The sequence below is a fragment of the Photinus pyralis genome, unplaced genomic scaffold (assembly GCF_008802855.1).
Source record: "Photinus pyralis isolate 1611_PpyrPB1 unplaced genomic scaffold, Ppyr1.3 Ppyr1.4_LG7, whole genome shotgun sequence".
Taxonomy (NCBI): Eukaryota; Metazoa; Arthropoda; class Insecta; order Coleoptera; family Lampyridae; genus Photinus; species Photinus pyralis.
In genome coordinates this window covers 26,093,370-26,120,898 of record NW_022170738.1, presented here as the reverse complement: position 1 = coordinate 26,120,898, position 27,529 = coordinate 26,093,370, and the positions used below count along the sequence as shown (strand labels likewise).

Below are 27,529 nucleotides of genomic sequence, written 5' to 3'. Positions count from 1 at the left end.
GTTACAGTGACACCAGAGCATGTAAGCACTGAAAAACATACAACAATACCTTCAGAATACACTACTGAAACAGAACACACAACCACACAAAAGGAATATACCACACACAAATATTCTGAAACAACTGCACCACACGAAGGTTATACCATTCCTGTGGTTACAGTGACACCAGAGCATGTAAGCACTGCACTGAAAAACATACAACAATACCTTCAGAATACACTACTGAAACAGAACACACAACCACACAAAAGGAATATACCACACACAAATATTCTGAAACAACTGCACCACACGAAGGTTATACCATTCCTGTGGTTACAGTGACACCAGAGCATGTAAGCACTGAAAAACATACAACAATACCTTCGGAATACACTACTGAAACAGATCACACAACGACACAAAAGGAATATACCACACACAAATATTCTGAAACAACTGCACCACACGAAGGTTATACCATTCCTGTGGTTACAGTGACACCAGAACATGCTATCACTGAAAAACATACAACAATACCTTCGGAATATACTACTGAAACAGAACACACAACCACACAAAAGGAATATACCACACACAAATATTCTGAAACAACTGCACCACACGAAGGTTATACCATTCCTGTGGTTACAGTGACACCAGAACATGCTATCACTGAAAAACATACAACTATACCTTCGGAATACACTACCGAAACAGAACACATAACCACACCAAAGGAATATACCACTCACAAATATTCTGAAACAACTACACCACACGAAGGTTATACCATTCCTGTGGTTACAGTGACACCAGATCATGTAAGCACTGAAAAACATACAACAATACCTTCGGAATACACTACTGAAACAGATCACACAACCACACCAAAGGAATATACCACTCACAAATATTCCGAAACAACTACACCATACGAGGGTTATACCATTCCTGTGGTTACTGTGACACCAGAGCATGTAAGCACTGAAAAACATACAACAATACCTTCAGAATACACTACTGAAACAGAACACACAACCACACAAAAGGAATATACCACACACAAATATTCTGAAACAACTGCACCACACGAAGGTTATACCATTCCTGTGGTTACAGTGACACCAGAGCATGTAAGCACTCAAAAACATACAACAATACCTTCGGAATACACTACCGAAACAGAACACACAACCACACCAAAAGAATATACCACTCGAAAATATTCTGAAACAACTGCACCACACGATGGTTATACCATTCCTGTGGTTACACAAACACCAGAACATGCTATCACTGAAAAACATACAACAATACCTTCGGAATACACTACTGAACCAGAACACACAACCACACCAAAAGAATATACCACTCGAAAATATTCTGAAACAACTGCACCACACGAGGGTTATACCATTCCTGTGGTTACAGTGACACCAGAGCGTGTTAGCACTGAAAAACATACAACAATACCTTCACAATACACTACCGAAACAGATCACACAACCACACCAAAGGAATATACCACTCACAAATATTCTAAAACAACTATACCACACGAAGGTTATACCGTTCCTGTGGTTACAGTGACACCAGAGCATGTGAGCACTGAAAAACATACAACAATACCTTCGGAATACACTACTGAAACAGAACACACAACCACACAAAAGGAATATACCACACACAAATATTCTGAAACAACTGGACCACACGAGGGTTATACCATTCCTGTGGTTCCAGTGACACCAGAGCATGTAAGCACTGAAAAACATACAACAATACCTTCGGAATACACTACTGAAACAGAACACACAACCACACAAAAGGAATATACCACACACAAATATTCTGAAACAACTGCACCACACGAAGGTTATACCATTCCTGTGGTTACAGTGACACCAGAGCATGTAAGCACTGAAAAACATACAACTATAACTTCGGAATACACTACTGAAACGGAACACACAACCACACAAAAGGAATATACCACACACAAATATTCTGAAACAACTGGACCACACGAGGGTTATACCGTTCCTGTGGTTACTGTGACACCAGAGCATTTAAGCACTGAAGGACATACAACAATACCTTCGGAATACACTACCGAAACAGAACACACAACCTCACCAAAAGAATATACCACTCATAAATATTCTAAAACAACTACACCACACGAGGGTTATACCATTCCTGTGGTTACTGTGACACCAGAGCATGTAAGCACTGAAAAACATACAACAATACCTTCGGAATACACTACCGAAACAGAACACACAACCACTCCAAAAGAATATACCACTCGCAAATATTCTGCAACAACTGCACCACACGATGGTTATACCATTCCTGTGGTTACACAAACACCAGAACATGCTATCACTGAAAAACATACAACAATACCTTCGGAATACACTACCGAAACAGAACACACAACCACTCCAAAAGAATATACCACTCGCAAATATTCTGAAACAACTGCACCACACGATGGTTATACCATTCCTGTCGTTACACAAACACCAGAACATGCTATCACTGAAAAACATACAACAATACCTTCGGAATACACTACCGAAACAGAACACACAACCACTCCAAAAGAATATACCACTCGCAAATATTCTGAAACAATTGCACCACACGATAGTTATACCATTCCTGTCGTTACACAAACACCAGAACATGCTATCACTGAAAAACATACAACAATACCTTCGGAATACACTACCGAAACAGAACACACAACCACTCCAAAAGAATATACCACTCGCAAATATTCTGAAACAACTGCACCACACGATGGTTATACCATTCCTGTGGTTACACAAACACCAGAACATGCTATCACTGAAAAACATACAACTATTCCTTCGGAATACACTACCGAAACGGAACACTCAACCACATCAAAAGAATATACCACCCACAAATATTCTGAATCTACAGTTTCTGATATTAGTGTAACATCTCAATTTACTACTGAAGACCATTATTCAACTCATAAAGTGTATGAATCCACTTTGGGTTTAGGAAACTTTTCAACCGATGGATACCCTTATTCCGTTACTAGCTTGAACGTTACTGAATTGCCATCTGTACCATTTACTGTAACCCCTACTACTACACCAAAATATTCTAAACCTACTGAATCACGTACTGGATTCAGTATACCGTTAGATGCGGTAACAATTTTAAAAGTAACTGAGATTAATAATATGTCTTATCCCTCGACTGATTTGCCTACTTCAGTATCTTCCACAATGCGTGGCGACTGCTCCATTGACACAGACTGTTCACTCGACACTACTTGCATTAACTACACCTGCCAGAATCCCTGCTCTGTCTATAATCCTTGTCTAGGGCGCTATGTGTGTGAAACCAGGTCTCATGTCGCTATGTGCCTGTGTCCATTTGATCAAAGACCAGATCTAGTTGATTGTAAAGTAATACCAGGTAATGATGAGTAAATATCTATTTGGGATTTGTGCTCTCGCATACTCTTCGATTTCAACGAAAATGCAAGCATGATATCTTGCAGCCTCTACCTCGTTACAACTGCATGAGGCTGTTAAGGTCCAACTACAGGAACCTCAAGATCCATTATGCATGACTGATTATGGATCGTCTCTACAGCAAAAGTTCTCGGCGAGAACTGATTATGTGTCTCTGTTGTTGTCTGTTATATAGTATTTTATTGTATTTTCATTTGTACATATGTACATAAATCTGGTGGTGGAATAATCTGTGCGAACTTGGTGGCTGGGGTGATTGGCAACTTTTGTATAGTTTGTTTTCTTATATTAGTTTTTGTTAGTGTTAGTAGTTCGCTTTTTGAATTTTTAGCTTTAATCGCTTTATTGTTTTTTACAGTAAAATGTGTTCGGTTTTTCTTGGTTTTGATTTAGTCTTTTCGCCTTTGTGCCAAGTATTTACATTTGTTAATGTTCCTCAGATATTTCTTGTCGCTCTCATTTGGACTGCCCATTGCAACAAGCTTGTATAAGTGCCCGATGTCAAAATCCTTGCTCGGTTTCCAATCCGTGCGCCTTGCAGCAAGATTGCCAGGTGAAAGATCATCAACCTATTTGCGTCAAAGGTAATGAAGTTCTAAATTAAATTGTTATTAAAATTCTTCTTTTGGGTATGTAGTGTGCCAGTGTCAATCACATGCGGATTGTGGGAGAAATATGGAGTGTGATGGATGTAATTGTATTGCCGGTCGTAAGTATATTCCTGCTATCACTTCGAAAGACAATTTGTTATTACGTACAACAGTTACATTTGTTTTAACTTATAACTACAAAAATTTTCTTTCGAATAGTTTTCATAAATAGACAACTAACCCTACCTCTTTAGGAGAACGGCCTCCTATTTTATCTGGGTGTGAACACTGCCCTCCAGGTGTTAAATGCGACCCCATTACCGGTGCTTGCATCAAAGGTAAGTCTGTTTGCTCCATTATAATAAATGCTGTTGGCAAACTAATCCCATGCATCCATTAATCCCTTATTAATCACAACATAATCTGGAGGAAGTGATCAACATGGAAAAGTTGCTTCGGTAAATGGCTGAGTTGAGATAAACGAACTAATTTTATTAATTTGTAGGTACTACGATTTTTAATTTCAGCTTTTAACCACTGTGAAATACATTGTAGAATCTCACATCGTGCTCGTCTATCAATTTACAAGACATGTGTCTCTGTAAAGATGATATAACATCAATTGCACTGGTAGAGTACAGCATGTCTGCACAAACACGTACACCTAGCACACGTTACACCACAGTAGAAGGTATGGCGCTATTTGCACAATGTATAAAAATTGGTTAGTAATCGTAATCGCAATTAGTGCGGTTTGTAGTTGGGGTTACTCAGTATACATACACAATCATTAATTCAAATTAAGTACTTGCTTTTAAATGCCGCTTCTGATATTTTAACTTTGGTGTAGGTAGGGCCCGCGTGAAGTGTCTACTATTGTGAAATGCAGTAACAATATTGGTTACTTTTTTTGTAATGTAAGTAAAGATTTGTGAATGCGGTATGCCACCTTTAGTACACTCAGATCCTGTTCTATAGAAACAATTTTTGAGTCACTCTACACATTGACAAACACCACGCATAGCAATTTTTTACTCGTATTAAGTTGACGCCAAAGTCCTTGATGTACAATTCATTCTGCCACACAGGGTCCAAGATCTCTGTTTGTATTTTCACTTTTAATCATTGTTGCACACTGTTCAAACACGTAGTCACCTGTAAACACGGTAATTGCACAACCCACATAGGCGAACACAGGAATGCTTCAAACACGCCTTTAGCGACACGGTGTTAGCACTGTATATAGTCGATGTAGTTTAGAAGCTTGTCTAACCAATAAAACCTAAGGAATACTGATCTCTAATGTTCTACTAATCAATCTAATTCACTAGAACCCGGCCATCCAAAAGCTCCACAACCGTGCGAGTCAGATATGGATTGTCTAGATTCGGAGGCGTGTTTTATGTCGGTCTGTCAAGATCCGTGCGAATTTACAAACGCATGTGCAAGCTCCGCCAAATGTCAGGCTAAAATGCACAGGCCAATATGTACATGCCCGATGGGATACGAAGGAAACCCCTCACTTAAATGCTTCAAATCACAACCTAGTAAGATAACATTATTAACAGTCTTTGAATATAGTATACATAAATTAATTATCAATAATTTTGGATTTTGTTTAACTAATTTTTTAACAGTGGAGTGCAATTCGCATATTGTTTCGTCATTTTATAACTATAGTCCAATGCGTCCTTGTAAAATATTCCGTTTCTTAGTTACAAAATGGCAGTGGAACTCATTGCGAGCACTTGACGTGTATATAAAATGTAAATTGGTTCTCATTCCCTCTTTTTTTGCACTTTTTCTCTGTAGTGAGTTGCATTACGAACAATGATTGTCCAGTGACGGAGGCGTGTATAAATCGGGCTTGTCAACGTCCATGTGATATACACAATCCTTGTACAGAGCACGCCATTTGTATAAATACGAACCACGGAACTGATTGTAGTTGCGCTGAAGGGTATCAAGGGAATGGATATGTAGGATGTATTCCAGGTGAGAAAAGCGTCTTTTAATTCGATTGCTATAAATGTCGTTTTACAGTGTACGACCACAAATCTGTCTGTCAGTACAATGAGGATTGTCCACCGGATAAATTGTGTGATCGATTGAACAGGATTTGTATCAACCCATGCTTTGAAGACTCGTGCGGTGAAAATGCGGAATGTATACCAAAGGAACACGCCATCACTTGTGTATGCCTGCCCGGTACCGTCGGCAATCCCTTCACATCTTGCGAAAAAGGTAACCTTTTCGAGTACAAATCCATGTTTAAAACGACTTCCTTTTAGTGCAAGGTTGTCGTTCCGATCGCGAATGTCCTACGAACGAAGCTTGTATCAATGGCAAATGCGGCTCACCCTGCCACTGCGGTTCAAACGCGATTTGCGAGGTGACGAATCACAAATCAACTTGTAAATGCCCCCCTGGCTATACCGGTAATGCGAAATTCTCGTGCCAACCACCGATCAATCTTTGCGATCCGAATCCGTGCGGTCAGCATGCTCTCTGCGAAATAGACAACGGCAGTCCGATTTGTTACTGTCCGAAAGGCCTGACGGGAAATCCATTTAAAATGTGCGGTAAGTGAACACACTATACCTTAACTGTTCCTACAGTTTTCAAGATATTTAGTTCGTTCTTTTTGCATTCGGTAGCGTATAGCTCTGGCACCTGAGCCAAGGAAAATTTTAACGATTAAACTGCGCATGCGCAGACTGGGCAATGTCGACTTCCTTATTTATCGAGATAACTTTTTGAAATCACAGATGCTTCTGTTAAAGGCAAACATATCTGATATTGCAAACATTAGATGTGCGCATGCGCAGTTAGTGCCAACTTCCTTATTTACGAAGATATTTCTTTGAAATTTTAACCATAGATGCTTCCAGTAAAGAAAAACATATTATATGTAGTAAACTAATAATGTCATTATCAAAGGCAAACACATCGCGCATAGTAAAAATCAAATGCGCGCATGCGCAGACTGAAAAATGTCAACTTTTTTATATCTTGTGAAGATCCTACTCTCTAGAGTAAAACCATAGACGCTTCTAGTAAAAACAAACATCGCATACCTATAGCATAATTAAATGTGCTCATGCGCGAACTGCGCAATGCTAACTTTTTTATTTATGGAGATATTTCCTTGAAATTTTAATCATATATGCCGCTTGTAAAGAAAAACAGTGCACATAGCTATGGCTTTTTGGGTAAGTAGTACTGATCAATTTATGGAAAATGCGATGAAGTTACTCGCCTTAACGCGAAAGTCTTTTTACTTGGTTAGTTACATACTCAAATGTCTCTTTGTCACTGAAATTCCTGCTTCCAGTCCTAAAACTGTTTATTTTGTTGACTCATTGACGCATTCCAACTTTGTTGAGCACTTTACACAATTATTCTACCTTATTATTTTAACCCTCTAGTGGCCGGTAGCTCAGAGTAAGAAATAAAGACTCTGAGGCCGGTAGCGGACGCTCGCTTCACACCATTGATTGTTTTACAAGTGCGCGACTATTTAGACCCCCACCGTTGTCATGCTCTTGTTACCTTCTGAGACAATACCCATATAAAGAATCAGTGCTTAACAGTCCATTCGATAAGTGTTGAATGTATAAAAAGTGCCCCTTGGTAAATGAAAATAAATCTATTTTTTACATTATTTTTTAATTAATTAATTTAACTTAATTTATTTAGTTTTGGTATGTACATTATTCCTTTATTTGTAATGAACTCCCAAAAATGTAAAAAGCGCTTACTATATTTTTTGAAAATTTTTTATAGTAATTAATTCGAAAACATTCAAATTAAGGGAGAAGTTCAGTACTGCAGCAATACCGCAGTCTGCTCTTTCATTTAACCCTATAGCAGTGTTTCTCAAACTTTTTTGTCTGGCGGCATACTAAAATTATTAAACAAAATTCGCGACACCCCTAGTATTATTTTTTTGCTGTTTTACAGTTAGTAAAGAGATAAAGGATGAGAAGTCTTCACAAAAACAATTTCTAAACACAAAAGCATTTAATAATAATAATAATAATATTGCCTTTATTGTTCAAAAAAAAAAGAAAACAAAGATTTATTGCAGTACATTAAGGGCGAAGTTCAGCACTGCGGCAATGCCACAGTCTGCTCTTCCACTTAACCCCATCCACTTAACCCCACCATTTAAAACTAGTTGTCAGGTAAACTCCTGACTTGACTTTCCAACTACTTTTAATAGTCATTGCAATTATTATTGGCCATAGTATAACATTTAGAAAATGCCCTCTAGCGCCGTTATTTTGAACCCGACGCAAAAAGTGTACAAGATTTTTTTGTAGACCTCATCAAGACACATCTTTTTTGTAATTGACATTTTTCACTCTGATGCTTACTTTTAGAAGAAAAATGAAATTTAGAAAAATAAAATAAATAGTTTAACTTTTCAATTCAAAACTTCTCAAAAGCAAAGGAACAAAAAAATTGTAATGAACCTTTTTGTAGAGTTTTTTAAGCCATTTTGGCCAGTGTATGCGAAAAAAATTTTAAAAAAATGTTTCAAGCCGTTATGACTTAAAATTTTGACACCCTCAACAACTTTGAAGATAGTTACGGATCAAAACCAAAATAGGACGTTTTCGATTCTACATACCACCCTATATGCACCCCAAATATGTTATAAGATTGAGAAAGTCTGATGTAATGCAATACCAGCATATGATTGATTAATGAATTATGAACAATAGAAATAAATAAAAGAAACTAAAAAACAGAATTGCAATAAAAAATGAATATTCATTTTTTATAATTATTTTAATTCCTTTTTTAATTTATGTAATTGTAAGCTTATTAAGTAAATATTTAAAAATTTCCCGGCACCCTTATGAAGTGCTTGCGGCACCCACTTTGAGAACCACTGCCCTATAGGGTCATACATAACCCTTGCAGAACATGAGTTCGCAGCGACCACTAGTGACCCAAAAAGTATAGCGACTACTGCAGGGTTAAATATAACAATATTGTCCCGCCACCACCTTGTTACATTAAAACAAAATAATTAAGACTGAAATTATCTTTTTAGTACCGGACGGCGGTAAATGCGATCCAAACCCGTGTGGTCCCAACTCAGGTTGCCGACTCGTGGGAAACAAAGCCGTGTGCTTCTGCCTGCCAGAATATGAAGGGACTCCGCCTCACGTACCTTGCGCCCTGCCCACGCATCCATGTAACCCATCGCCATGCGGCCCTAACACGCAATGCACAGTTTTATCAAACGGTTTCGCCAAATGCACCTGTTTACCCGGCTACTTGGAGAGTCCAAACACGATTCGCGGCTGTATAGAACAAAGAAACTTATGCGAACCTAATCCTTGTGGGCGAGGTGCAATATGCGATCCGCACCACGAACCGGTGTGCATCTGCCCGCAGGGTACCAGAGGGAATCCTTATCGTGCCTGCTTAGAATTGGCGCCGCCGACGATTTTGTGCCAACCGGGACCTTGCGGCGTAAACGCTGATTGTTACGTTACAAACAACCAAGAGCGATGCTACTGTAAACCGGGTTATATTGGTGACGCCTATACTGGATGCAGACTTGAACCTCACAGCCCGTGTCTGCCGAATCCATGTGGACCTGGAGCCGAGTGTATTGTGACATTAGAAGGCCGCTCACTGTGTAGATGCCCAGATGGCGTTGCTGGCGACCCAACGGGAACCCAAGGTTGTCACGGATATGAATGCGTCTTTGACGAAGACTGCCCCCACACGCAAGCTTGCATGGGACATAGATGTCGCGATCCTTGTCCTGGATCGTGCGGTGTTAACGCCAATTGCAGAGTAGAGAAACACCATCCTGTATGTACCTGCTTACACGACTTAACCGGAAATCCATTAACACGTTGTTATCCCGTACCGACTTATTTACCACCTGATCCTTGCATGCCAAGTCCTTGTGGTCTCAACACCTTGTGTCAAGTGATAGGAAGAAGACCAGTGTGCACATGTTTGCCCGAATTCAAAGGAGATCCACAGTTTGGATGTCATCCCGAGTGTGTATTAAATTCTGACTGTCCAGCAGAGAAGGCGTGTATAGATCGCCGCTGCAAAAATCCGTGTGCTCTAGGAGCAGTCTGTGGCTTATACGCTAAGTGTCAAGTTCGTGATCACACCGCTACCTGTATTTGTCAAGATGGATATGTTGGTGATGCGTTCTTCCAATGCATCCACAGGCGTAAGTGTTTTAATTTTGATTTTGGAAATGTATTCATTTTTATTTGTGCAGCAACTCCAACAGTGAACGTAACAATACCATGCATTCCCTCACCGTGTGGCCCCCACGCTCAATGTGATGTTTACGGAACTCAAGTTGCAATTTGTAATCCGTGCCTTGGACCCAACGCCATATATGATCCGCACTGCAGACCGGAATGTTTAACTAACGCCGATTGTCCATTCGATAATGCTTGCCTTGGAACAATCTGTGCTGATCCTTGTCCTGGGTCATGCGGTGTAAACGCAGACTGTACTGTTATCATGCATTCGCCTGTATGCAGTTGCCGCCACGGTTTATATGGAAATCCATTCGAACACTGTGCTGCGCCAAGTATTGGTAAGTAAAGTTCCGAGTGTGTATGCCAAAAGTTTTTACACTTACGCTTTACGTTTTACATTGTAATTTATGTTTAGTGCCAGAAGACAAGTCTGATACCTGTGAGACCACAAGTTGCGGAGCAAACGCACATTGCCAGCAAAAGAATAACGCGCTAGCATGCGTTTGTAAGCCTGGTTTCTTTGGAGATCCATGGATAGCATGTAGGCCAGAATGTGTGCTAAACACTCATTGTCCAATTAAGAAAGCTTGTGTTAATCAAAAGTGTGTGAATCCATGTGCCGGAGTGTGTGGTGTCAATGCTCACTGTAACGTCATCAATCACCAACCAGTATGCTATTGTCCGCCTGATTATCGAGGAGATCCATTCGTTTCATGTACGCTTTACAAACCGGTACCATTCCCAACAAATCCTTGCGATCCATCACCATGTGGCCCATTCAGTAGATGTCTAGTTTCTGCAAGCGGATTCGCCACCTGCTCTTGTTTGCCCAATTATAAAGGAACACCTCCGGCGTGCAAACCGGAATGTATAGTCAGCTCTGAGTGTTCACAAATGCAAGCTTGTGTCAATCAAAAATGTGTCGATCCATGCTCGGGCATGTGCGGTTTGAACGCTCTTTGCACTGTCATAAACCACAACCCAATTTGTAGCTGCCCGTCTAATTTACGCGGAGATCCATTCATCAACTGCTATACGGAAATAATCACAGAACCGAAGAAACCTCTGAATCCATGCGATCCGTCACCGTGTGGACCGAATTCGCTGTGCTCTCCAAAAGAAGGCCGCCCCGTTTGCTCGTGCGATACCAACTATATTGGTAGCCCTCCGTTCTGCCGGCCCGAATGCGTGCTCAACTCCGAATGTCCCGGAAATAAAGCGTGCTTGAAAGAGAAGTGTGTCAACCCGTGCCCGAAGAGCTGTGGAATAAACGCGAAATGTAACGTGGTAAATCACACTCCATTCTGCTACTGCATCGAGGGCTATGAAGGGGACGCTTTTATTGGTTGCTCGAAAGTTATTCGCCAGCCCGAAGATCCTTGCAATCCGTCACCTTGCGGAGGGAACGCTCAATGCTCGGTGGTTAACGGCGTAGCGCGCTGTAATTGTATACCTCCGTACATTGGAAACCCATACTCTGGCGGGTGTCGACCGGAATGTACCATAAACGCCGAATGCCCACCTCATTTGGCCTGCTTGAACCAACATTGTCGCGATCCGTGTCAAGGCTTATGTGGAGTCAACACTGAATGTCAAGTTGTCAATCACGTACCAACATGTTCTTGCTTACCATCGCATATTGGAGATCCATTTACAGCATGTCGTTTAAAACCAATACAACGTAAGTTTCCCGAAAGTTTACCGACGTTTTTTTAACAATGTTTATTTAGCAACCCCACCACAAAACCCATGCGAGCCGACACCATGTGGACAGAACAGCATCTGCAAAATTTCAAACGGTCTCGCTATCTGCTCATGCCAATCGAGCTACTTCGGTGCGCCACCAAATTGTCGACCTGAATGCTTGGTCAGCTCAGACTGCAATCAAGACAAAGCATGTATCAACAAAAAGTGTCAAGATCCATGTCCGGGATCTTGCGGATTAGGCGCACATTGCCAAGCGGTTTATCACAATCCAATTTGCAGTTGTCCATCTGAACACACCGGCGATCCATTTACACAGTGCGTCAAAGGTAAGTTACCGTTGTTGTTTCGGTTGGGGGTAATAACTAACGTTAATTTATGACAGAAGTAAAAGTACCAGTGGACCCGGGCACCCCGTGCATACCGTCGCCATGTGGACCCAACGCCGAATGTCGCGTCTTAAACTCCAGAGCTGTCTGTTCTTGTCTGCCCAGAATGTTAGGGGCACCACCCCATTGTCGACACGAATGCCTAATACATCAGGATTGCCCACTACACTTGGCGTGCTTTAATAATCAATGCAAAGATCCCTGCGTTGGTACCTGCGGCTTCAACACCCATTGTAACGTGCAAAATCATCAATCGATTTGCACCTGCCTTTCTGGATATGAAGGTGATCCATTTTCTGGCTGTAATCTGAAGCAAGGTAAGTGTTTACTTGATTTTTCATCGCTTGACACGTGCGAAATATTTTCGCGTAACTTAATCAACAACCTTCGTGCGAGAAAGTGTCAATGGAAATGAATCATAGGTTCAATGCTGCACATTTGATTGTAAATTCATATTTCGGTTTTTTATCTCCTCGTATGGAAATATCATATCCACAGACAATATCAAATAATAACAAAGTTCGTTGTGCATATGCGCTGTACGCGTGCATCCTGAATGCCCAGGAAATGCCTTCGTTTTGAATTCGGGAATATAGTCATTCTAGGAATTCTTAAAATTAAACAAAAATTACTTCATTATAGGCTGTCTCACCTTGACTTTACAGTACATGCTCTGTTGATCAACAACGCTGCCAAATGTCATCAGCATATGATTTGAAGCACCTGAGCGCAAATTATTAACGAGCTCCTAGCGAATTTATAATTTTGCGGTGTCTGTCCGTCCGTCCGTTAGCACGATAACTCATAAACGAATGGACCGATTACGATGAAATTTTGCAGGTGGATTCTTTATCAAATTTGTAGATCGGTTCGTGAATTGGCAATGTAGCCCAAAAAATAAAGTAGGCCCTTTTGACATCTCCGTTAGGTATGAACCTAATTGCATGAAATTCAATACGCGCATAGCTTTAGCCATATAAAACACAATTCCAAAAGTTGAGCCTAATCGATCAGCATTCACAGTGCCCTTTGCGCATCTCGACCATTTACAGACCGAATTGCAAACTTTCTAATTTATGAAGGTATTTAAATGAAATTTGATACATAGCCACTTGGAATAAAACCAAATTTAACGTTAGTTTCAAAATTTCGTTTTACGCATGCGCAGTGCCAACTTTCTTATTTATGGGAGCAATTAAATGAAATTTCATACATATACACATTAAAAAAGCAAAACTAACATAAGATTTAAAGTTTTGTTTGTACATGATATAGCCATACCCAGGAGCTCGTTTGCTATATTTGTTTAATTATTTATATTGTTAATCCTCGGGCCTAAAACATTCGGCACTATGCTAGATCGAATTATACTGACTAATTATTCCAACGGTACTGCATAATAATAATAATAATGCGGAATGCCCTGTACTGGCGCTGTTATGTTATAATACTTGTGTTCCTGTAGTAAGAGATGGCCTCGTGCCGCATGGGCCATTTTTCTATTCACCTGTATTACGCACTATTACCACCTTATGACGTAATATACTATTACAAAGTGCAGCGTTGACAATTTTGAACTTCCTGGACTGTTAACTTACAATATTGAACTTTCTCGCACACTTAATGTAAATAACTCAATGACGATGCTAGGATGGTATTGAAGTGCTTTATACAGATTTTGAACATTGTACTTTTATGTTAATTAGGAAGAAAATCTCTGCCGTATAGTACTTCATTACTTTCAAGTGAAATGTAAATAATTTCTTAATAATGGGCTTCAATAGGTAATGCATGAGTAGTATAGCAGTACGCATGCGCTTTTGATTGGTGTCTGGGTGAAAGGGATATCGGTGAACTTCTACAGTTTAAGCATACCAAATAATAATGATGACCATAATTTTGCAAGTAAATACAAATCGCCCAAATAAACAGACAAACATAACGATAGTGAAGATCCACGCTTAACTAAAAAATACCTGTCCGATGGTAATACAACCCCCCCCCCCCCCACTGCTTAGCTTTCCAAAACCACCGTGTTATATAATGCAATATAACATTGCTCACATATCATTGCACATGCAATAATTACTCAAGCCGTGCACCAAATTACAAACTGGCCCCTCCATTTAATACAGATTAATTGCATTGGTTCCTATGGAGCACACGCAGAATCAATAATTAAAATCACAAAATCACTCTTATAGTGATTACTAACAATAACCCAAATTCTTTCAAAAATAGAACACTTTTTAATATATTACAGTTGTTCCCCCGATTGACGTACATCCATGCAATCCGTCTCCTTGTGGATCGAACGCAATTTGCAAAGAGAGGTCAGGTGCCGGATCGTGCACTTGTCTGCCTGGATACTTTGGCGATCCTTACGCGGGATGTCGACCAGAATGTGTCGCGAACACCGACTGCCCCAGAGACAAAACGTGTGTTAACCAAAAATGTACCGATCCGTGTCCTGGAACATGCGGACTGAATGCTCAATGCACTGTCAATAATCACGCACCGTCTTGTCATTGCCTGCCCGGTTTTACAGGAAACCCCCTAAGATCGTGTCACACTCCGCCACCTAGTAAGATGTTTTTAATGTTAGGGCAATTTAATTGTAACCCTTTTTCTATAGCTCCAACTGAAACACCTAAGCAAAATACTTGTTCACCGTCACCGTGCGGCTTGTACAGTAATTGTCGCGTTGCAAACGGCCACCCGGTTTGCTCTTGCCAGGAGAATTATGTGGGTACTCCTCCGAGATGTCGACCAGAATGTATAGTTAGCGCAGACTGTCCTCAAAATAAAGCTTGCATTAACGCCAAGTGTCAAGATCCATGTCTCAACACTTGCGGTGCTCATGCCCGTTGCCAAGTGATTAATCACAATCCCATCTGTAGCTGTCCCCCAGATTACTCCGGAGATCCGTTTGTTGGCTGTCTGTTGGCACCAAGTAAGCACACTTTTGCCATGTATAGATACATCGTAAATTTTGTAGAAAAACCCGACGTTCCGAGGCAAAATCCCTGCATACCTTCACCTTGCGGATTAAACTCCCAATGCAGAGTTGTTGGAAACCAACCGGCATGCACATGTTTGCCAAACTACATAGGTCGGGCACCCAACTGTCGCCCTGAGTGCGCAATAAGCGCGGAATGTCCCGGAAATTTGGCTTGTGTTAACGAGAAATGCATCGATCCTTGTCCGGGCTCATGCGGAATTCATGCCAGCTGCATTGTTGTCAAACATTCGCCTGTGTGTCAGTGCGAGGTTGGGTATACAGGCGATGCATTTAATGGATGCGCACGTATTGAAAGTAATATACCAAGTCACTTGTTCGAGATGATTTTTAAATCCCATTTTAGTACAACCTACCCCAGAGAAGAGCACTCCTTGTCATCCATCACCTTGTGGTGGCAATGCCGTTTGTAAAGAGAGAAATGGTGCAGGTTCTTGTGTGTGCTTGCCCGAGTACTTTGGAGATCCGTACAGTGGCTGTCGACCCGAGTGTGTTATTAACACAGATTGTTCTCGTGATAAAGCTTGTGTCAATAGCAAATGCGTAAATCCTTGTCCTGGAACGTGTGGATTAAACGCGGAGTGCCGAGTGAACAACCACGCACCGTCTTGTTATTGCTTGGAACGTTATACTGGAAATCCGTTAGTGGCTTGCCATCCGGATACTCCGAGTATGTCAGTTACTTTCAACTTCTGTGCTTTACAATTGTTTTACTTTAGTTGTGGTTGAAAACCCCTGCTCCCCATCTCCGTGCGGTCCATACAGTCAATGTCGTACTGTAAACGATCACGCTGTGTGCTCTTGCCAAACCGGTTACATAGGAACACCTCCCACTTGCAAGCCAGAATGTATGATCAGCGCTGATTGTCCACCAACGAAAGCTTGCATCAATAGCAAGTGTCAAGACCCATGTCCTGGTACCTGCGGACTTAATGCGCGTTGCCAAGTCGTGAATCACAACCCCATTTGTAGTTGTCCACCCGAATTTACAGGGGACGCTTTTGTTAGATGCATTCCCGAGCCTAGTAAGATCGTGCCTTTCGTTGTAAAGTGAACTAAAATCGACATTTGCAGAGAAACCAGAAATTGTACCAAGTACCAATCCTTGCATACCATCCCCATGCGGACCATTTTCTCAGTGCCGCGTGGTCGGAAACACGCCCGCGTGTTCCTGCCTGCCAAACTATGTAGGACGCTCTCCAAACTGTAGACCGGAATGTACCATAAATTCGGAATGCTCTCCGAATCACGCTTGCCAAAATGAACGTTGTATTGATCCATGCCCTGGTTCTTGTGGCATAAATGCCGGTTGCGTTGTGATAAATCACCGCTCGGTTTGCTCATGCCAATCAGGGTATACCGGTGATCCTTTCGCAGGGTGTACGATTATTGCCAGTAAGAGCTTATCCCACAATGTTTACCTATCTCACTACATTCGTTTCAGTTAAAAAACCGACAGAGACACGTAATCCTTGCAATCCGTCTCCTTGTGGTGCAAACGCCATTTGTAAAGAACGAAACGGAGTCGGATCTTGCACTTGCATATCAGAATACTTTGGAGATCCATACACTGGTTGTAGACCAGAATGTGTCACGAACTCAGATTGCCCACGAGACAAAGCGTGTGTAAATAATAAATGCAAAGATCCTTGCCCTGGAACATGTGGAATAAACGCGGAATGCCATGTAAATAATCACGCTCCTTCTTGTACATGTATCTCTGGATATTCTGGAAATCCGCTAACGGCCTGTCACGTACCGCAACCTAGTAAGATCTATCTTTGTGTGCTTTTACTGTATTTTATTTTACTTTCTTTAAATAGCTGTGCATGAGGAACCTTGCCAACCTTCACCTTGTGGCCCTTACAGTCAATGTCGTGCTATAAATGGACATGCAGTGTGTTCTTGCCAAACTGACTATGTAGGAACACCGCCAGCTTGTCGGCCACAGTGTATGATCAGTGCTGATTGCCCACAGGATAAGGCTTGCATTAAGACTAAATGTCAGGATCCTTGTCCTGGTACATGTGGCCTCAATGCACGCTGCCAAGTTGTCAATCATAACCCTATATGTAGTTGTTCGCCTGATTTTACAGGCGATCCATTTGTTAGATGCGTACCAGAAATAAGTAAGATTTCAATTTCTTCTTCATCTATTGTATGTAGATCGTGTTTGTGCAGCATTGGTTGATGTTATATCATTGTTGTGTATTCATAAAACAATGCACTTTTTGTAAATATTTCATAGACCTATTTAAACACAATAATGTATATAATTGCAAACCGCAAATATGTATATAGAAGCTAATCCACTGATGCTACACATTACGTTTTAGTTTCCATTTTATCTTGCATGTCTTGTTCTTTGCATGTACTGTGTATATTTTAGAAAAACCTATTGATACTGGAAATCCATGTGTACCATCACCGTGTGGGCCTAACTCGCAATGTAAGGTTATCGGAAATCAAGCAGCATGTTCGTGCTTACCGAATTACATCGGTCGTGCTCCAAACTGTCGGCCTGAGTGTACAATAAATGCAGAATGTCCGGGAAATTTAGCTTGTCAAAATGAGAAATGTAAAGATCCTTGCCCTGGTTCATGCGGTTCATTTACGACCTGCATTGTAATTAAGCATGCTCCAGTGTGCCAGTGCGTTTCTGGTTATACTGGAGATCCATTCTCATTGTGTACACCAATTCCGCCTAGTAAGAATTGCGTAACGCTTACAAATAGAATGGTTAGTTATTTTTTTATGTGTTTATAGCACCTACTACGGAAGAACCGAGAACACCCTGCAACCCGTCGCCGTGTGGGGCCAACGCCGTGTGCAAAGAACAGAGGGGAGTTGGCTCTTGCAGTTGCTTACCCGAGTACTTTGGCGATCCCTACACTGGGTGCCGTCCTGAATGTGTCATCAACACCGACTGCGACAAAACGAAAGCTTGCGTTAATAATAAATGCGTTGATCCGTGCCCCGGAACGTGCGGATTAAATGCAGAATGTCAAGTGTTCAATCACGCACCGTCTTGCATTTGTATACAAGATTACACTGGCGACCCCACCAGATCATGCATACCCATGGAAAAAGGTAATATTTTTCAAAGTCCAATCGATGATTTTTTCTTAAAATTTTGTGCCGTGATACTATGGCAAATGTAAATGGTATATGTTACTGTGATAATGAACATTCCAATGTTCCAATGTTCATTATCATCAGTGGAGTTCTCATAATTGAAAGAAAAATGTAATCCCACTCAACATAACACAACATTGTTTTCAAAATTCAAAAACAATTGAATTTCTTTAATCTGATGCACAACGATAGACCATATAGTACATGGACTACTAATTGTAACTAAAATATGGTCAAGGACATCGCCAGGGTATGTGACTTTCAGGGTAAACGAGTCTGTTCGAAGTTGTCCGATGAGACACGATTTGAGACTGTCAACCTATAAATTAACAAACGTCAATTAATTCGCCTAGATATGCCAAAAAAGCAAACCTATTCCTATAGTCCGGGAGGTAGTGTTACTTTTCAACGTACCATAGTATGCACGATGATATTTATTTGTTATGATAGTACACATACCACCTAATATTAATCTAAGCGTCAGACCGCGGTGGGTAGATGTGAGGGAGGTCGAGGAACATGTCAAAAAAAGTTGCAAAAAAGTAGGATATTTAAACACCATATTTGATAATAGTACTTGTCAGACGCTGATTTGGTGGTGGAATGTGCGTCAGTCACGCGTGCGATGTTGTCGGAAAAATGGAAAATTAATTTTAAGAGTTAATCTTAAAGAGTATGCAACTTGAAATTTATATGGGTGATATGATAGTTTATAGTGCATATCACCCAAAACCAACCGGCAGACACCGCGATCATGGTGGAAAGATGAATTCGATTGCTGCTAGAGAGGGGTAGTGTAAAAAAACCAACGCATTTTTTCGACGATTATTACCTCCATACCACAGAACAGGTTTATGAAAAGACTAGACCACTAGAACTAAGTAGAATCATTTATTACTCATATAAAGCAGAACTAACATAAATCCAGTGTCCGAAACTATAGACAAGCAGTTTTTATATAAAATTTCAATTGGACGACCTGTGAATGAACATATTTAAAAATTTCTATTGAATGTGAGCAACGTAGGTAATAAACAACAACAATCTTTCATAAGAGAATGTTCACAAGATAAAGCCAGTTTCGAAAAACCAATAAAAATACAGTATTAATAACTAACGTATTGTGAAGATGCTGAGTGATCTATTCGAAAAATTACGGCGATTGTCTCTGAAGAATACTTTGAATATCGATACTATCGTATCCGCTTACTCCAGTTTCACTGTCTTTGTCACACAGAAGGTGAAATAACGATCGAATTCTATTACGATAATTTTCGCATCAGTATTCATAAACATACGGAATATTTTTTTGAAATTATTACCGAATATTTCAAAGAATGAATTGAATGATTAAAAAATTTGTTGTGGCCAGCACAGATACCACCTGCACATCTGTGATCTGCGCATCCGCGATTCTGTCCTTTTATATCTACGAATGAGTGTACCAAATTTGGTTCCAATCGGTTCAGTCGTTTAGCGGGAAATGAGAGTACAGGGGGTGTGACAGACCGATATCATTGAGATTTTGTTTCGGATTCGGATTCCTGGTGCTTGATAAGTGGGGGGGGGGGGGGTCATTTTTTACCCCAATGCTTTCTAACGTGCGGTTGGTAAAAGTCCATCGTAAACCATAACGTCACATTTTTGGGGCTCTGAACTCTAAATTTCCTTTTCTAACAAATGCAATAGAATTCATTTATTGGTTTTGCAAATTTCACCTTTTGTGTGTATTTCACTTTTTCCAATCTTTCTCTATCTTGTGAACACTCTGAGGAAAGTATTTTGCTGTGTTCCCTATAGTCAATAGAAATTTTTCAATATTTTCATTCACAGTTCGTCCATTTGAAATGTTACGTAAACATTGCTTATCAATACTTTCGGATAATGCTGTATATGAGTAATAACTGATTCTACTTGAATCAGTACGCTTCCTTTTTCTATTGCTTTGAAAATCAGCTGTAATGTCTTGCGTCTTTAGTAAACCTGTTCGGTCCATTATGGAGGTACCTAATGATAGCCGAGCGAATACTGTGACATTTTACACCACTCCTGTATAGTAGCAATCGAATTCGCCTTTCCGCCATGATCGTGACGTCTGTCGGTTGGGTTTGGGTGATATGCACTATAAACTATCATATCACCCATATAAATTTTAAGTTGCATACTCTTTAAGATTAATTTTCCATTTTTCCGACAACTTCGCACGTGTGACTAACGCACATTCCACCACCAAATCAGCGTCTGACGAGTACTATTATCAAATATGGTGTTTAAATATCCTACTCAAAAAAAATCATCGTGCATACTATAAGTTTTTTTGCAACTTTTTTTGACATGTTCCTCGACCTCCCTCATATCTACCCACCGCGAGCGCGCGGTCTGACGCTTAGATTAATATTAGGTGGTATGTGTACTATCAAAACAAATAAATATCATCTCTTTACGCAATCCGAGTGGTGTTTACACGACTTTAGTTTACCCTGAGATTCACATACCCACGACTGCGGTGCCCTCTGTCCGTGACCACCCATTTTGTATTGAAAGAGAGATAATAGCAGTCCATGTGCTATATGGTCTAAGTGCACAACATTGACATTCCAACGCAAATTTGCGGAAAAACATTGCCAGCACGAATTTAAACGCTTTTTTGTACAGTTGTAGTACCCAAAAATCCATGTGATCCTTCTCCGTGCGGACCTAACAGCCAGTGCCGTGTTATTCAAGACCACGCGGTCTGTTCGTGCAATCAAGGCTACATTGGAACACCTCCAAGTTGTAAACCGGAGTGCGTCGTCAGCTCGGAATGTCCACAAAATCAAGCGTGCGTCCAACAAAAATGCAAAGATCCATGTCCCGGAACGTGCGGCCTGAACGCCAAGTGTCAAGTTGTTAATCACAATCCGATTTGCACTTGCATGCTCGGCTATACAGGTGATCCGTTTGTAAGTTGCCAGAAGGCCGAAGGTAAGTACCGCAACTAATCGTAACACTTGTGATTATCATCCTCTATAGTAGTTATCACTCCGAAAGTTGAACCATGCAATCCTTCACCTTGCGGACCACATTCTCAATGTAAGGTGGTTAGCAACTCTGCTGCATGCTCTTGTCTTCCGAACTACGTCGGTCGCGCGCCAAACTGTAGGGCAGAATGCACTATCAATTCCGAGTGCTCGAATAATCTGGCGTGCATACACGAAAAATGCGTAAACCCCTGTTCAGATTCGTGCGGATTAAACGCGATATGTACGGTTGTAAATCACAGCCCGGTATGCTCCTGCTTGCCTGGATACATTGGTGACGCCTTCTCGGCTTGTCATTTAGTTCCACTTACATGTAAGCGCAATTGTGATATTTACGAATTGTGTGAACATTGATGTTTTAGCTACCGAGCCTACGCCACCTACCTCACCGTGCTTCCCGTCACCTTGCGGACCAAACGCTGAGTGCAGGGAACGTAATTCGGCCGGTTCTTGCATTTGTGCGCCTGGATTTGAAGGCAACCCGTACGATCAAGCGGTTGGTTGTGGTAGAGAGTGCGAAACGAACAGCCAGTGCGCTCCTACGCTTTCTTGCGTTTCGTACAAGTGTGTCGATCCTTGTCCTGGAACGTGCGGAATTGAAGCTCAATGCCATGTTGAAAATCACATTCCCGCCTGTAGTTGCTTACCAGGATTCACTGGTGATCCATTCTTCCAGTGTCGCCAACTGCCACCAACACGTAATTTGACCATTGCGCCTCGTAGAGTTTTACTAATTTTGTACTTATAGCTCCACCGCAAACAAACCCTTGCCAGCCCTCACCGTGTGGTCCAAACAGTCAATGCAGAAATGTCAACGCTCTTGCAGTCTGCTCTTGCCTTCCAAACTATATTGGTAACGCTCCACAATGTCGTCCAGAGTGCGTCGTTAGTTCTGAGTGCCCATTGGATAAGGCATGTGTTAATCAAAAATGCGCGGATCCTTGTCCAAATACTTGTGGCATCGGAGCACAATGCACAGTTAAGAATCATAACCCAATTTGCGCCTGCCCAGCTAAATATACTGGAGATCCATTTACACATTGCCATCCTTTACGTAAGCTCTTTGGTTCGTGTTGTATTGTTTAATTTGCAAACTTTTTTCACAGCGATCGATCCTGTAATTGTCACTGAGAGACCACCATCATGCTACCCTTCACCCTGCGGACCAAACTCGCACTGTCAAATGCACGGAGATGTTCCATCGTGCTCTTGTTTGCCAAATCACATTGGCAGTCCACCCAATTGTAGACCCGAATGCGTTTTGAACACCGAGTGTGGGAGCCAGCTGGCGTGTATCAACAAGAAATGTCAAGATCCCTGCGTGGGTTCCTGTGGATACAACGCAAAATGTCACGTGCTGAATCACCTGCCAATCTGTACATGCGAAGAGAGACACACCGGAGATCCTTTCACACAATGTTCTCTTATAGTAATCACCGAACCGAAAGTGCCTGAAGATCCATGCAATCCGTCACCCTGCGGCGCTAACGCAGAGTGCCATCCAGGAGGTGTTTGCAAATGCCTTTCAGACTATCAAGGAAATCCCTACGAGGCATGCAGGCCAGAATGTGTGCTCGGAAATGAATGTCCACGAAATAAAGCTTGTATACGTAATAAATGCGTTGATCCTTGCCCTGGCACTTGCGGAATAGACGCCACTTGCGATGTTATAAACCACATTCCTGTGTGCTCATGCCCGGAATCGTTCACCGGAGATCCGTTCACACACTGTCGCAAGACGCCGCTAACACCAGTTGCTCATCGTGATCCTTGCAATCCCTCACCATGCGGACCCAACAGCCAATGCAAAAATATTGGCGATTACGGGGTGTGTTCTTGCCTGCAAGGCTACATGGGAACGCCTCCGTCATGCAAGCCGGAATGCATTGTCAGCGCAGAATGTTCGCCAACAAGAGCTTGCATAAACCAAAAATGCATCGATCCATGTCTCGGTTCTTGCGGCTTAGGCGCTAGATGCGAAATCATCAACCACAGCCCTATTTGCAGTTGCGGAGAAGGACAGACGGGTGATCCATTCCAAAGTTGCACTGAGTTGCCTAAGGTGACATATCCACCTGAAGTTATAAACCCCTGTCTACCATCACCGTGTGGTCCAAACTCTCTTTGCAAAGCAGTAGGTGATATACCATCCTGTCAATGTATCCAAGACTACACTGGAAACCCACCAAATTGTCGTCCAGAGTGCGTTATAAATCCAGACTGTCCAAGTACACAGGCTTGTATTAACAACAAGTGCAAAGACCCATGTCCCGGTAGTTGCGGGGAGAACGCAGAGTGTCGGGTTATCTCTCACATGGTTACGTGCTCGTGTGCAAATGGTTACACTGGAAATCCGTTCGTTCAGTGTGTCGTTAAAAAGATCGAAATACAGAACCCGTGCGAGCCGTCGCCGTGCGGAGCGAATGCGAAATGTGAACAGAGAAATGGCGCAGGAGCCTGTACATGTATTGACGATTACCATGGCAATCCTTACGAAGGTTGCCGACCCGAATGCGTGCTTAGCTCAGATTGTCCTACGATTAAGGCTTGTATAAGAAATAAGTGTCAAGATCCGTGCCCTGGAATTTGCGGTCCGTTTGCTGAGTGCGCTGTGATTAATCACGTGCCCACGTGCAGCTGTGTCGCCGGATATGTTGGAGATCCATTTGCCGGATGCAGAGTTGAACCTACACCCATATGTAAGTACTTTCGCTTCAAAAAACAATCCGTGGTTCTATATAATTAGCAACCAGTTAGGAACATTACAAATTTCAAAAGTGCTTGTTAAGATATTGCTGTGCCCTATAAGCTACAAAAAATTCAAATTTTATAAACAAATAAAATGTTGTTTGTTAAAGATTGCTCGATATTGACCGAGTATATGCTAGAAGTACAATATCGCCGGCGAGTTCGAGTGCACTTATCTGCTGGACAGACCCCTCCTTAAATTTTAAATTAAAAATTAACCCAGTGAAAACCGCATTACTTTCTTTTAAGTTTAAGCGTGCTATAATTCAAAGCAGTGAATGTCAAAACTTCCCTCTTTCTCTCACAAATACTGTTTCCTTTTAAAGTTAATGAAGAAATGTGACGGGTATGCCTTATCTTGTATTTAAACTCAATTACCTACTCTTAAAACGTCAAAACTGATGACATTATTTATTTACACTAAAATGATAGCAAAGAAAATACGAACACGTGAACTCGATCTTTCCTTTCAGTACGGAAATTTTAAAACTACTGCCAAATCAGTGGAATTTACTAAATTAATGAAATAATAATCACGGTAGGGTTAGAAAAACACAGCAATATTTATCGTACATAATTTCAGACTTTAATACAATTTTGATTGTTGCAGATCCTACTGAAAGCCCTCTCCAAGATCCTTGTTTGCCTTCACCATGTGGACCGTACAGCCAATGTCGCAACGTGAACGGTCAAGGCGTGTGTTCTTGCTTACCCGAATACACAGGTTCGCCGCCGCATTGCAAACCTGAATGTACCGTCAGTTCGGAATGTCCACAAAATCAGGCGTGTTATAGATATAAATGTAGCAACCCGTGCAAAGGAGTTTGCGGGCTCGGTGCCAGATGCGAGGTGATTAACCACAACCCCATATGCAGCTGTCCGGAAAGGCTCAGCGGAGATCCGTTTGTAAGGTGCTACGAGGTGCTCATTCCGATAACGCCACCCAAGCACGTCGATCCGTGTATACCATCGCCTTGTGGTCTGTATTCGGCATGTAGAGTAATCAACGAACAGCCCTCTTGCTCTTGTTTGCCTAACTACATCGGGGTCCCACCGAACTGTCGACCCGAATGCGTCGTCAATACAGATTGTCCATCGAATTTGGCATGTATTACGGAGAAGTGCCGCGATCCTTGCCCTGGTTCTTGCGGTTTTAACGCAGAGTGCAGAGTACAGAATTATCTACCAATTTGCACGTGTATCAGCGGTTATGTTGGTGATGCCTTCGTACAGTGCTCGCCTAAACCTGAGGAACCCAAAGTTCCCAAACCTGACGGTTGTTATCCATCCCCTTGTGGTGCGAATGCTCAATGCTCAGGCAACGGTGTGTGCACTTGTCTGTCAGAATACCAAGGAGACCCCTATGTGGGATGTAGACCGGAATGTACTATGAATACAGATTGCTCGCCAAGCAAATCGTGCAGCAATCATAAATGTATTGATCCATGTCCAGGTACTTGCGGGCAGAATGCCGAATGCGATGTAATTAACCATATTCCGACATGCAGTTGTATAGCTAACTATCAGGGAGACCCGTTCACCATATGCCGCCCAGTACCAAGAATACCCGAAAAATCAGTGGAACCGTGCAATCCTTCACCGTGCGGCCCCAATAGTTTGTGCAAAGTGGTCAATGATGTTGCAGTATGCTCCTGTCAAGCTGGATACATTAGTAATCCACCGACTTGCCGACCGGAGTGCGTTGTAAGCGCTGAATGTCCATTAACCCAGGCGTGCTTAAATAACAAATGCCAAGATCCCTGTTTGGGAACGTGCGGAATTAGCGCAAGGTGCCAAGTGATAAACCACAATCCGATATGCAGCTGCGACAATGCATACAGCGGTGATCCGTTCACCAGATGTCTTCCCGAGGTGAAAGAGAAGCCCAAACCTGTCAACCCCTGCCAACCGACGCCGTGCGGTCCGAACTCCGTGTGTCAAGTGCGCGGCGAAAATCCGGCGTGTTCGTGCTTGCCGAACTATACCGGCGCTCCTCCGAATTGTCGACCCGAGTGCATCATAAATCCGGAATGTCCGAGTCAGTTCGCGTGTATTAATCAGAAGTGTCGCGATCCGTGTCCGGGTTCGTGCGGTTCGAACGCTGTGTGCAGTGTTATAAACCATAGTCCTGTGTGCAGCTGTCTTTCCGGATATAATGGCGATCCCTTCACTGGATGCATCATCACACCAGGTAGGATTTTTGAAATATTATCTACTTATCATTAAGTTTGGAAGCACACCGAATCGCAGGATTTTTAATATTTTTTTAATTAGCAGACCCAGCAGATTTTTGATAGTTTCGAGTTTGCCATATTCGTTGTATATATTTATTTGATAACTCAATCAATTATTTAGATAAATTGACATATATGCAATGGACGTTTTTAGTCCAAGAATCAACTACAAAATTGGCACGAGGTGGTTGTTACTCAACATTAAACGTTGTACACAAACAAATTATTATTGACAGGAAAGAATTGTGTCGTATAGCGCCAGGAAGTAAGATGTTTGACTCGCTATCAAATTTTGATGAAACATAGGGGAGCGAGTAGGCATCTCCAAAGTAACGTTATTTAATGTTCTTCAACCAAAATTGACAGCCCTAAAGCGTTAAACGTCGCAAATTTTCAGCCATCTGTGTCTATCAAGGGCCGGTGCGCATGTCGGGTTTTTAAACGTACGGTGCCGTTGCATGAACGGACCGGCACCGTACGTTTAAAAACCGGCGTGTGCACCGGGCCTAAGATGCTAGCCGTCGTTCGTCTAATCGTTGTTGCCGCCACGTTGGCGGCCCGGGTTCGATCCCTGGTCGATGCAAAATTTTTTAATATTTTTATAACCTTTAGCGTCATGCTTTCTGCTTGGAGTTGACTCTGCAGTCAAGCGTTGAATTTCATTTTACCTTATGCGTTCATATTACTACGCTTTAAGCGCTATACGTATACGTCATATGTTGGTTTCAACAGGATGGTGCACCCACGCACAACGTCCTGATCATGCGATAATACCTATCCGACAAATTTCCTGGAAAATGGAAAATGCCACGTTTTCAAGTGCTTTCCTCCTTTAATATGGGTATTTCGCCTTTTCAATCTTTGATGAGACTTTTAGTTCTTCAGATTTTAGGTTTTCGGATTTTTAAGACCTCGCGTTTTCATGTATTC

The 27,529-nt window shown here is 41.8% G+C and overlaps 1 protein-coding gene across 1 annotated transcript in view; it reads left to right on the top strand.

Annotated features, from left to right (window-relative positions):
• Positions 1-27,529, top strand: part of LOC116176069 — a 176,383-nt gene that overhangs the window by 91,546 nt on the left and 57,308 nt on the right. Inside the window, 27 exon segments of the mRNA XM_031494536.1 lie at positions 3,947-4,090; positions 4,144-4,215; positions 4,351-4,434; positions 5,428-5,643; positions 5,909-6,340; positions 6,388-6,678; positions 9,162-10,310; positions 10,362-10,688; positions 10,766-12,031; positions 12,081-12,383; positions 12,440-12,760; positions 14,707-15,027; positions 15,079-15,396; positions 15,442-15,759; positions 15,809-16,132; positions 16,182-16,487; positions 16,537-16,857; positions 16,907-17,230; positions 17,286-17,591; positions 17,852-18,169; positions 18,229-18,552; positions 21,253-21,561; positions 21,610-21,930; positions 21,980-22,315; positions 22,366-22,671; positions 22,724-24,316; positions 24,976-26,556. Of these exon segments, the coding sequence (XP_031350396.1) occupies positions 3,947-4,090; positions 4,144-4,215; positions 4,351-4,434; positions 5,428-5,643; positions 5,909-6,340; positions 6,388-6,678; positions 9,162-10,310; positions 10,362-10,688; positions 10,766-12,031; positions 12,081-12,383; positions 12,440-12,760; positions 14,707-15,027; positions 15,079-15,396; positions 15,442-15,759; positions 15,809-16,132; positions 16,182-16,487; positions 16,537-16,857; positions 16,907-17,230; positions 17,286-17,591; positions 17,852-18,169; positions 18,229-18,552; positions 21,253-21,561; positions 21,610-21,930; positions 21,980-22,315; positions 22,366-22,671; positions 22,724-24,316; positions 24,976-26,556 (12,231 nt within the window).